This window comes from Schistocerca nitens, chromosome 2 (assembly GCF_023898315.1).
Source record: "Schistocerca nitens isolate TAMUIC-IGC-003100 chromosome 2, iqSchNite1.1, whole genome shotgun sequence".
In the NCBI taxonomy this organism is placed as follows: Eukaryota; Metazoa; Arthropoda; class Insecta; order Orthoptera; family Acrididae; genus Schistocerca; species Schistocerca nitens.
The window spans coordinates 809,716,655-809,729,845 of NC_064615.1; the positions used below are offsets into that span (position 1 = coordinate 809,716,655).

Genomic DNA, 13,191 nt, shown 5'->3' on the forward strand with positions numbered 1-13,191 from the left:
AATATTTACTTTATTCATTTGTATTATTGAATTGACGTCCTGGCCTCATTTAATAAATATTCGTTGCTGGTCGTCGTAATACGATGATGCAGTGTATCGGCCCCCATTGTCGCAGCCTTAAATGCTTATAACACGTTCCAGAAAACGAACCTATCTTCATTTAATTACACGAGAACGAAGTCCCATGTCGATTTATTGCAAAGTTAACTCTGACTCATAAAAGTGATTAACCATCTTTTTACGGTCACATATCATCCTGTTAATGTTAGGTCTACAACACAGGCTTCACCGATTTTCGTCATTCATCTCATCATTACAATCACCCCTTCTCTCTTCCGAGTTTTAGTTTCACTTCAAACAATGTTAACAACCTACTAAATGGAAAGAGCGCAGCCGCTGTGACTCCTGAGTTGTGCCTCAGCGCGCGATGGGTTAACTATCCAGACAAATGAGGAATATAGTTTAGTTCTAATGCCAAGTACGATAGGGTAGTACAGTATAGTGGAGTGCAGTGTAGTATAGTGTAGTCCTATGCAGTGTAGTGTTGTATAGTACTGTAGCCTAGAATTATAAATTTCAAAAGTTTCGATCCAGCAAAATAGCACAGTACAGCAGAACGATAGCAAATGCCTTCTTTATTCCGGATGAACTTATATCTGTGTACCAAATGCCCAAAGAATGGTATGTAGAATTGTTTCCTTTCTTTCAAAAATTATTATAATTATTTTTATGTAGAGCCCCTAAAACACCATAATGCTTAGCTACATTAACACATTTGAATTTATGTTAAAATATTATGTGCTGTATTCAAGGCAAATCACGTGCAACAGTTGATGAGAGGGTGTTGTGAAATTCCTGTTACAAACTTCTAGGACTTATAAAGGGGACAGAGACATAATAGTTCGAATAGGAACCCATGTCCGGAATCCTTATCCAAGGACGCTGCGAAGCGTCAAAGTAATGGGCCCCGACGCCTGTAAACATAAGCATATACAGGTTGATTCTGGATGATGTTGCAGACTTTACAGAATACTGGAGAGGGATAAATGTATCAATTGCAGATAAGGGTCCCTTTACCAGAAACGAACGAGTCGAAAGTTATAAGTGAAAACTGTTCTGATACTTCTGACACAGGAGTACGTGTACTGGTACTGTTGTGGCTAAGATTGTAGGGTACACAACTTTCAAAGGTGGTTTTATGGACCAAAACAAGGAAAAATATTCAGTAAACATGGGCTCTAAAATGTCTACCTGAGGGTCTATTAGCACTAGTTCATCTTCGCTACTGTGAAACATCTCCTCTACTGAATAAGTGTTCATAACTCTTGAGGAATGCATTTTAGAGCCCATGTTTACTGAACTTTTTTTCTTGTTTCTGTCCACACTATCACCTTTTAAACTTGCCTACCCTACGATGTTAACAACAATAGTAACGATTCATTATTCAACTGTCAGGTGTTGTAACACCAGAGCTCCATAGCTCTACTGACATAAATTTTTCTTTTTTGCCTGTTCTACCATTTGTCATTAAGATATCGTAAATATTGTTTGATTGTATTGATAGCACATGAGTGTTCGCTTTTTCCTTTGTAAAAACTTTGATGTCATGGTTTATTCCTATACGATGTAGTGTCTCTGTTATTTAAATTCTTTGCCTCATTTGGAGGGGGACAAAACTTACTGTATATAATTGTAATTTCTGTGTGAATAATTTTTTGTAGAAATACCAATATGTATAACTGATCTATTTTATTTAAAGTGACTGTTTCCTGTTATGTACCTGCTGCTCTTCACTGTGGTTCCCCTCGGTAACGGAATCACGCAGCGCGTGAAAAATGTGGTTGGCATGGATAGAAAGGTGGAACCAAGAGTCAGTCGGGAAGGAGCTACCAAACTGTCGACAGCTTATGTAAAAGTCGTCTATTGTGCTGGTGCCGAGAGAGGCTTTTTGTGGCGTTTTCCAATGTTACAAAGCCTCGGATGGATGTATAAATAGCTGAAACTATTCTGGAATTGATATCTATCATCGCCACCAAGAAATAACAGGGTCCAGCATTTCTACCTGCAAATCCACCTACCAACATGCACTCGCCACCACATTCCGCAGTCACTGTAATGGAATGGAGGAATTGTAGATATGTAAAGTGAAGGATCAGCTCATTGGATGTTTTAGTGTGCTCAAGTATAAGATAACTTATACCTGAATCTATGTACCTATCTTGATTTTTTCCTTATCACAACACCCTTCAGGAATCTCTCTGTTTGAATTATAACTTCCGAGTGTCCTGATTTTGAAAAATAATATTCAAAAGGAAAGACTATTACCTAATTAAATTTGTTCAAAATTGAGTTAAGTAAATTATCTAATATTATTGCGGATTTTGGTGAAGTCGAAAGAGGAAGTAAGTGTAGCTTTTTTGAGAGCCTCCCAGTATCTGCAATTTTTCATATTTTTGTTTTGAGATCTTTCAAAATTTCTTACTTCTGGTTTAAAAAGATAAAGAACTATGAAACAGTTTCCTTAAGTTGGCATTCTTTAGATCGTTTATGAAAGTGTGTTTAGTTTACTTTACTACAGCGATCATGATTAAGGTCCCCCCCCGTATTGAAAGTTGCTCAAATGCACAAAGTTACTTGATTATAGAAAGTTATAACTACTCTTGATATTTACGTTGAATTCTGTGCTCATTGTGTTCTAAAAAGTGTAATATCAGTTTATGAGCACCCTCTTAATGTTTTATCCTCACTGAAGGTAAAGTTACTATGAATCTCAATACCCATGAGAACAGTTACTTCTTTGCATTTAAAGAATAGTGTGATACTTATTTCATGTGAATATAATTTAAATTTGTACGGTGTAGAAAATATCTGATGAAGGAAGACTAGGCCCATGCCGAATTTTCAGTTTAACAGTGATTTGCATGTGTAGTGTTGATGGAGTTATTCAGTTTGGCAAAGCATTTAATATTGATGAATGTAACAGTGTCTTTTGTAAATGTGAGAACGTGAACATCTAGCTGCTACGCTCTTGTACACTATAACGTCTGTTGTGGCTTGTGACTGGGTTCATTGCACTTTCGTATGAGAAAAGAATAGGCTGCGTCTTTCCACTAAAACTGCTTACTTTTTCTTTAAAAAGGAATGTTACTTATTCTTATGCCTAATTGGGCCTGGCTACCTTTTCTTTATTCTTTGAACAGTATGGATAGGTAAAATATTGTTTATTACTGTTTAATTATTTACGTAATTCTAACTTTCACTTCCGATAAGCCACCTCCGTTGGGTACATTACGGTCAACACAATGAAATTTCTTTCAGAGGGTAACACTGTACTGTTGCTATATACCATAATTGGTCACCAATATAGTTTCAGAACGTACGTAAAGAGCAGTGACAGTGTTGTAAGGTGTCAGAACGGTTTTCGCTTATAACTTTCGACTCGTTCGTTTCGGGTACTGGGACCCTTACCTCAAATTGATGCATTTATCCTTCTCCTTATTCCTAGAACGTTTGTAACATCATCACGGATTCACCCTGTATATACACTACTGGCCATTAAAATTACTACACCGCGAAGATGACGTGATACAGACACGAATTTTAACCGACAGCAAATGATTAGCTTTTCAGAGCATTCACACAAGGCTGGCACCGGTGGCGACACCTACTACGTGCTGACATGAGGAAAGTTTCCAACCCATTTCTCATATACAAACAGCAGTTGACCGGCGTTGCCTGGTGAAACGTTGTTGTGATGCCTCGTGCAAGGAAGAGAAATGCGTACCATCACGTTTCCGACTTTGATAGAGGTCGGATTGTAGCCTATCGCGATCGCGGTTTATCGTATCACGACATTATTGCTCGCGTTGGTCGAGATCCAATGACTGTTAGCAGAATATGGAATCGGTGGGTTCAGGAGGGTAATGTGGAACGCCGTGCTGAATCCCAACGGCCTCGTATCACTAGCAGTCGAGATGACATGCATCTTATCCGCATGGCTGTAGCGGATCGTGCAGCCACGTCTCGATCCCTGAGTCAACACATGGGGACGTTTGTAAGACAACAACCATCTGTACGAACAGTTCGAAGACGTTTGCAGCAGCATGGACTGTCAGCTCGGAGAGGCTGCGGTTACCCTTGACGCTGCATCACAGACAGGAGCGCCTGCGATGGGATACTCAACGACAAACTTGGGTGCACGAATGGCAAAACGTCGTTTTTTCGGATGGATCCAGGTTCTGTTTACAGCATGATGGTCGCATCCGTGTTTAGCGACATCGCGGCGAACGCACATTTGAGGCGTGTATTCGTCATCGCCATACTGGCGTATCACCCGGCGTGATGGTATGGGTTGCCATTGGTTACACGTCTCGGTCACCTCTTGTTCGCATTGACGGCACTTTGAACAGTGGACGTTACATTTCAGGTGTGTTACGACTCTGGCTCCACCCTTCATTCGATTCCTGTGAAACCCTACATTTCAGCAGGATAATGCACGACCGCATGTTGCAGGCCCTGTATGGGCCTTTCTGGATACAGAAAATGTTCGACTGCTGCCCTATCCAGCACATTCTCCAAATCTCTCACCAATTGAAAACGTCTGGTCAATGGTGGCCGAGCAACTGGCTCCTCACAATACGCCAGTCTGAACTGTGGTATCGTATTGTAGCTGCATGGGCAGCTGTACCTGTACACGCCATCCAAGCTCTGTTTGACTCAATGCCCAGGCGTATCAAGGCCGTTATTACTGCCAGAGATGGTTGTTCTGAGTACTGATTTCTCAGGATCAATGCACCCAAATTGCGTGAAAATGTAATCACATATCAGTTCTAATATAATATATTTGTCCAATGAATACCCGTTTATAATCTGCATGTCTTCTTTAATGACCAATAGTGTTCATAGATATACAGGCGCCTGTATGTTTAACTCTGACGCTTGTGGCGTCATCGGTTGACATTTCCAGACACGGATTCCTATTCAAAATATTATGTACACACTCCCGTCCACAAGTCCTAGAAGTTTGTAACGTGAATCTGCAAACACCCTGTAGATAACAGACTAAATGAAAACAGTAAATAAGTAAGGATTATATCCGGGTGCTAGGGCTTTCATTGACAGAAGAGATGTTGTACCTGTAGAGGTTCCTGGCGAGGTGCAGAGCCTGCACGGAGCCGCCGCCGCTGACGAGCACGGTGGGCCTGCTTGCGCGCACGCGGTTCCAGCCCCAGGCGAGCAGCAGCCGCCAGGGCCACAGCAGCACGTACAGCCAGGCGGACAGCCAGACAGCGGGCCACAGCAGCAGCAGCTGGCTCCACACCAGGTAGGCCGCCGTGCACAGCGCGTGCCCCAGGAAGTGCAGCACCCACCACAGCGCGCGCACCGCCAGCGGGCTGCGGCGCGCCCCCAGCCGCGCGCTCGCCGGCGCCGCCACGACTTGCCGCACCTGCGCCGGCAGACAGTCAGCTGTTAGCTGTGTGCCACGCTGCAGCTCTGCTAGTGCCACTGCCGCCAAGCTTGCTACTAGAATGAGATTTTCACTCTGCAGCGGAGTGTGCGCTGATATGAAACTTTCTGGCAGATTAAAACTGTGTGCCGAACCGAGACTCCAACTCGGGACCTTTGCCTTTCGCGGGCAAGTGCTCTACCAACTGAGCTACCCAAGCACGACTCACGCCCCGTCCGAGTTCGAGTCTCGGTTCGGCACATAGTTTTAATCTGCCAGAAAGTTTCAAGCTTGCTACTGTTCACAACTGTTTCCTGAAGCTCACTGAGGTTACGCAATATCCACAACCTGACAAAAAAGGCGAAATGAAACTCCAGAGCTGAGAGGATACGTGACGTTGTGTCAGTGATTACAAATCTAATCAAATATACAAAGAATTTAGCAGTATAAAGCCAGTTATTAGTGTGGCGTGGCACACCTGGCCCGACTGCATGCATGATTCGGTTGGGTACAGTGTCATAAAGCTATTGTACCCTCTCTGGAGGCAAGATGGCACGCAAATATTCTAACTGGCTTTGATATCCTCAATACTGGGCCTGAAACAGCGTTGAAGTCCGAGCTGTTCAATTGGGAACAGATCTGCGTATCTTGCTGGCTGAAGGAGTACCTCGGCATCACGCAAACAGTTTGTAGAGATAAGTGCCATGTCTGGACGAGCATCATCCGGTTGCAAAATGGCACCACGATAATGTCTCATGAGCGATAACACACGAGAATGCAGGATGTCTGCGCATACCACTGTGCCATCAGAATCCCCTCAGTCACTGACGGCTATTACCTGACGCCTCTCCACACTATGACACAGGTACAGATGGAATTACGATGCACTTGGTGCACACTACAGCGATCCTCTTTTGTAGTTGTTAGACGTATTCGACTGGAACCTTGATAACGAATGTGTCTGACATCACGTTCCCATTCCCATGCAGTCCAACATCAGGTCACTGTCACATCTGAATGCCCCACATATCTGGATATTGCACTATTCGGCCAGATGGCCAAGCTGGGATCCAAAATGAAGACCCTGTGCTGACTATGCTGTCTCACATGAGTATGTGGAACCTCCCTATCCTTCACTGGAGTGTTCTACGTCTAACGCTATTCACTCCCCTTATCCTTCCTACCAGGTGTGGTCAACACTAAACACGAAAATACCAATGTCCTATTGTGGCCGTTCTACCTGTGACACGGAACTGCAACTCTAATCATTTACAAATATGCGCAGATGAAGATAGATTGATATCTGGAAAAGTCTTAGAGTGCTTCAGTTTTACTGCCAGGCAGCGATTTTCCTGCTTTTCTGGACAGTGACTGTTCCATTAGAGTGCAGAGGTAAGCTGTAGGAACACAGTTACATTGATCTAACAAAACACTTCACTTCTATAAAAAGGCAGCCCTCTCTCTATCTCTCTCTCTCTCTCTCTCTCTCTCTCTCTCTCTCTCTCTCTCACACACACACACACACACACATATATATATATATATATATATATATATATATATATATATACGCAAGCACACATATACACAAAGTCACTGAGTTAGAGACATTAGCATAAGAATGTGTAAACACTGTAGCATAGACATCTCAGAGCTACAGTATTCTGGTACAATCTATGTATCCGAAAGGTTATCATTTCGGAAACACGTCGTAGCTCATATGTAACACGACTTCCTTTCGTTAATATTACAAGAAATTAATCTTCAGATATACTAAATTTACTGAGGTAACAATTTGTCTTATTCTTCCTAGAGTAGTTGTCGCTATTTTTATAGCACATCAATCTCTCGTGCAACTAACAGTCCGGTTCATCCCACAAGTAAACATTGGGGCTTAATCTGGTGTTTTTAGTAGTTTAGTCTACCGAATATAGCTGATTTTCTTCTAACAACTATGTAATAATCTTTATGGATAACACCATTATAACGCTAAAACTTAGGATTGATGGATCGATGATACACTGCGAAATCCAGGCCACTGATGCAAAATATGGTGATCAGGAACTTTATCGCATCATAACGAATCAAACTGGCTGCGAGTCGAGTGCCAATGAACAAGTGACTGTTAGTAACTGACTCTGGAGGTGCATGCACATTTTCAACTTACATACCAAGTCACACACATCATAGCCTAAACGTTGATTGTAACAACGGTGCGTACTTTACTTTAAGACCGCCTATATACTGTCTCTTACCACATTTATGCTGTCTTAACCGTCACCTCCTCAAACTTGGCTGCACGCGAGGTCAAAGCAGGCTAAATGGTTCAAATGGCTCTGAGCACTATGCGACTTAACACCTATGGTCATCAGTCCCCTAGAACTAAGAACTACTTAAACCTAACTAACCTAAGGACAGCACACAACACCCAGCCATCACGAGGCAGAGAAAATCCCTGACCCCGCCGGGAATCGAACCCGGGAACCCGGGCGTGGGAAAGCAGGCTAATTTCTGGGGCTTGCGCAGGGGAGAGAGTTGTACCTGGTGAGCAGTCTGCCTTGCACACATCATGTTTTCTGGTCAGTGTCAAAGTCTAGTGACTGATTTTAGAATCACGTGTAGGAATGCGCACTGGAAACTGCCTTTGCTGCCTTTGTTGTTGTGAGATACGAGGTTGTGATTTATGCATCGTGTGTAAACATTACGAGTTCTAGATACTTAATTGGCATACAGGGTGGTCCCGAATTCATGGTACAAACTTTAATGGTAGGTGCAGGACATTGTAACAAGGATATATTGTATAGGAATGTATAGTCCCAGGTGACGCGGTGAGGCGTAAACAGGGGAAATAACGGCCGAAAGGAAAACGAAAGATTTTATTGAAATCGTTGTTCACAAGTGTCATGTTTACAGTAAGTGTTCAAAATTGCGTCCACCATGAGCGATACATGCTTGACAGCGTCGGTGCAGCGATTGGCGTACACGTTCAAAGATGCCTGGTATTTCACGCACACCTGCAGCAGCTACAGATATGCGAGCAACGAGATCCTCATCTGAGTCAACTGGAGTCTCATAAACAAGGCTCTTAAGATGTCCCCATAAAAAGTAATCGAGGCAAGAGAAATCAGGAGATCGGGGTGGCCAAGGGACTGGTCCACCACGCCCAATCCATCTAGCACCAAACGTGGCATTCAGGTAATTCCGTACAGCAGTGCTGAAGTGTGCTGGCGCTCCATCGTGCTGAAACCACATGCGGTTACGAATGGCGAGCGGAACATCTTGCAGCAGTTCTGGTAACACTTCTTGCAGAAAAATAAGATAGCTTTCGCCACAGAGTCGCGTGGGTAGTAAGTATGGCCCAATCAAAAAGTCGTTCACAATACCAGCCCACACATTAATACCGAAACGTTGTTGATACGCATGTGGACGCGTTGCATGTGGATTATCTGTTGCCCACACATGGGAATTGTGCGCATTAAAGACACCCTCGCGTGAAAATGTCGCTTCATCTGTAAATAGCACATGACCTACGAAATCCGGCTGCAACGCACATTGCTGCAACAACCACTGGCAGAAGTTCACGCGAAGAGGATAATCTGCCGGATTCAATGCTTGTACTTTTTGAAAATGGAAGGGGTGTAAGCGATTTTCATTTAACACTCTGCATACAGTCTGATGACTCACATGTACGTCACGCGCAACAGTTCTTGTGCTTGACTCGGGTCTATCAGCCACTATGTTCAAGATGCGTTCTTCCAGTCTTGGAGTGCGTACAGCTCTTAATCGACCAGCGTCATGTCTGTTGACGTCGAACGTACCTGTTTCACAAAGTTGACGATGTAACCGTTGAAAAAGTCTATGATCCGGCATTCGTCGATTAGGATACTCCGCGCGATACATTCGTAACGCAGCTCTGGCGTTACCATTTGCACGGCCGTACATGTAATGCATGTCTGCTTTTTCTGCATACGTAAAGTCACCCATCGTCTACGGCAGCACAATTGTGAATGGCGCTTGTCCCTACTGCGATACATCATGTTCATCTACTGCCCTCTACCGGCAGTGACACCAACCGATCACTCCATTTCTCTTTCCCCTGTTTACGCCTCACCGCGTCACCTGCGACTATACATTCCTATACAATAAATCCTTGTTACAATGTCCTGTACCTACCATTAAAGTTTGTACCATGAATTCGGGACCACCCTGTATAATGTACTAAAGCTATTTGGAGGATGCTGTTAATTCTTCAGTTTTATGGTCAGTAAAATAGTTCGTGAACCACCCTTCCGCGAAACGGAAGAAGGTCGTCTACCTTAAAACGTTTGATGTTTATAAATGAACTGAGTTTTTTTAATGTCTTAACAATTTTCCCTGTCTTGTAAAAGGAAATTTGCTTTGGTTGCCAACAGCTTCTACTCCAAAATGTTTTTAACTTTCAACTGGGCTTTGATTATATTTCTTCTTAATTTCATTTCACTTACGAATTATTGATGTGTAGTAGAATAACAATGTAACACACAGACCATTAAATACATTACTGACAAGATTTTGTCGATTGCAACACTTAAATTCGAATAGAGCCTGCACCTTGAAGAACTGAAACATCTCATGAAGCTCACAGACTCTGCACATCGTGCACGAAAAATCATATAGCTTAACATGCAGAAGCGCAAGAGAATCAGACAAGCTGTAAGAGAGGCAGTACTCAGGCATGCCCGTATATTAACCGAGAACAGAAATAGACCAGCTGTCCTATGAAAAAACCTGCGTGGTCTTGCTATAGGCTTAGTAAAAGCTGCAGCTTATACCATTGTCCTAGCCAAAGAACTCATATCAGATCAGCATCTACTGGACATGACGGCATCACTGTCCAAATGATGAAGCTTATTACTGAGCCACTACTGCCCACTATAAGAGATATCTTCGTCCACTCCTTAAGCACAAGTGTTTTCCTAAGGCCTGGAAACAGGGACTAGTCAAGTCACTATCAAAACAGAAGGTTGCCACAGCATTCTTTGATCACCGTCCTATTCCAATTCTTCATGCGCTGTTCAGGTCCTTAGAATATGAAGTCCACGACCAGCTAACGAAGTACCTAACTACAAACGACCTACTAGACGAATGCCAATCAGGTTTCCGTAACTTCGCAGCATACCATCTGCCTTTAACAGATGACCTTACTCTTGCCATGGATGCACAAGAGGCAACTATCATGTGCTTCTTAGACAAGACTTTGGATCACACTACATGCCTCCTGTCAGCCACTTTCCAGTATATGCGTTCTTTGGTTCAGTGAAGGCGTGGAGCTTTATGTACCGCTGCAAGACTTGTTTTTTTTTTCTGCATGATCGCTCGGAGTCTGGTCGAGACGGACCCGCATTCACTGATAGAAATTCGTCTCGTGCTTGCTGAGAGTGTCACTGACAAGATGTGTCGCTGCTCTGTTAGAATCTTTCTACGACCACTCTTTTCATGCCGTGTTACAAGGCTGCGAGTGGTATGTCATTCCTTGTGGAACCGCTGAACGGTCCGAGTTGACGCAGCAACAGACCAGGTAAGTACATTCACGGTATGGTCATGGACACGTCCATGAACTATAATTCCATTTTATAAATGTCTCATGCCTCATTCTCTACCCATATTACTACGCTGATGCCATACAACCGAAAGCACACATACATCTCACTGCGTCGAATTGCATCAGAGGTGTGGGATCACACGACCTTCTGGTACCCTCTAAAGCACTCCAGAGAAAGAAGTATAATCTTTTCTTTCTTTCTTTTTTTTAATGACTGATATTTTGTCCGATGAACTTATCCTCAAATGGCTCTAAGCACTATGGGACTTAACATCTGACGTCATCAGTCCCCTAGACTTAGAACTACTTAAACCTAACTAACCTAAGGACAGCACACACATCAATGCCCGAGGCAGGATTCGAACCCGCAACAGTAGCAGCAGCGTGGTTCTGGACTGAAGCACCTAGAACCGCTCGGTCACAGTGGCCGGCTATCCTCATAAGTGTGCCTATACCGATGAGGAACTAAAAGTCACCAAACAAGTTAGTGCAGCGATAGATAATGGACTCCCATTAAAGAGAACAGCGGTTAAATCCTTGTCCAGCCGTCCAGATTTATGTTTTAAGTGGTTTCCTAAATCAGTTAAGGCAAATAGAGGAATAGTGCCTTAGAAGACAAGACCGATTTCCTTCTACAATCCTTCCCAATCCGAGGTTGTGCTTCGTTTCCAAAGACCTCATTATCGACGGAACGTTAAACTGTCCTGTCCCCTCTTCCCTGAATTAGACACACCATCCTCAAACCCTCACGTCCCCTCCTACCTCGACGATCTCCGCGACGCGTCATTGCATGGAGGACATGAGGCATCGAAAGCCTTGTGCACTATTCTGATCAGTGAACACACAACCGTCGTCTCACTAATGACGGAGGTTACTCGGACCCGGTTGCGAAGCGCAGACTTCTGACTCGATGGTGTCCCATATGTACTCCATATTTTAATTTGGGCAAGCACCTTCATTCTTTATGAACATTTCTCAAACCTTTCTAACGTAATATGTCAGCGACGGGATGGTGAATTCTCTTCTGAAGGTAGGTCGTCTGTGGGAGCTATTGGCTCCACACGATCGCCCAGTAGTTTTACCGTCGATCGGTACCAAAAGCCGCATTTCAACCCATGCAAACATCTCCCACTTGAGAATATCTGCACCATTTATCTAAATAGTAGCCCGCCGACAAGAACGATCTACGTCATCATCTCCAATCCTTTAGCAACCCTGTAGTGTGCGACGAAGGGCACGTTATGCGCCACTAGCAATTTCCCCCTGTATGTTCCAGTCGCGAATGATGCAGGAGTAACATGAGTTGGTAAGTCTCCGTACTGGCACAAATCTAATTTTGCCTTTATTGTCATTTAGTGAAACATACGTATGAGACGCCAGTGCACTAACTGACTCTTTTACTAACGTACGCTCTCGGAACTGTAACATAAACTACAGCGTGATGCACAACGCCTCTCTTGTGGCGTTTGCCACTGGAATTGCGTGAGTGTCTCCGCGATGCTTTCGCGATTACTAAGCGGAATTATGACGAAACGCGCTGCTTTTCTTCGGAGCTTCTCTACTTTATGTATCTACACTGAAGAGCCAAAGAAACCGCAACACCGGCCTACTATCGAGAAGGGCCCCTTCGAGCAAGCGGAAGTGCCGCAAAACGAAGTGGCATGGACTCGACTAATGTCTGTGGTGGAGTTAATTGATACCATGTACACTGCAGGTCTATCCATAAATCCGTAAGAGTACGAGAGGGTGGAGATCTCTTCTGAACAGCACGTTGCAAGGCATCCCAGATATGCTCAATAAGGTTCATGTCTGGGTAGTTAGAGAGCCAGCTGAAGTGTTTAAATTTAGAAGAGCGTTGCTGCAGCCACTCTGTAGCAATTCTGGACATGTGGAGTGTCACATTATGCTGCTGGAATTGCCCAAGTCCGTCGGAATGCACAATGAACATGAATGGATGCAGGTCATCAGACAGAACGCTTACATACGTGTCACCTGTCAGAGTCGTATCTAAACGTATCAGGGGTGACATATCACTCCATCTGCACAGAACCTTCACCAGCTTCAACTGTTCTCTGCTGACATGCAGTATCATAGATTCATGAGGTTGTCTCCATGCCCATATCCGTCCATCCGCTCAATTCAATTTGAAACGAGGCTCGTCCGA

General features: G+C 43.8%; 1 protein-coding gene across 1 annotated transcript in view; it reads right to left on the reverse strand.

Moving 5' to 3' along the window:
- LOC126235348 (uncharacterized) overlaps window positions 1–13,191 on the reverse strand; it is a 154,964-nt gene that overhangs the window by 114,247 nt on the left and 27,526 nt on the right. The window contains exon 2 of the mRNA XM_049944070.1: window positions 5,136–5,446. Within this exon, the coding sequence (XP_049800027.1) occupies window positions 5,136–5,446 (311 nt within the window). The remainder of the gene's footprint in view (window positions 1–5,135; window positions 5,447–13,191) is intronic.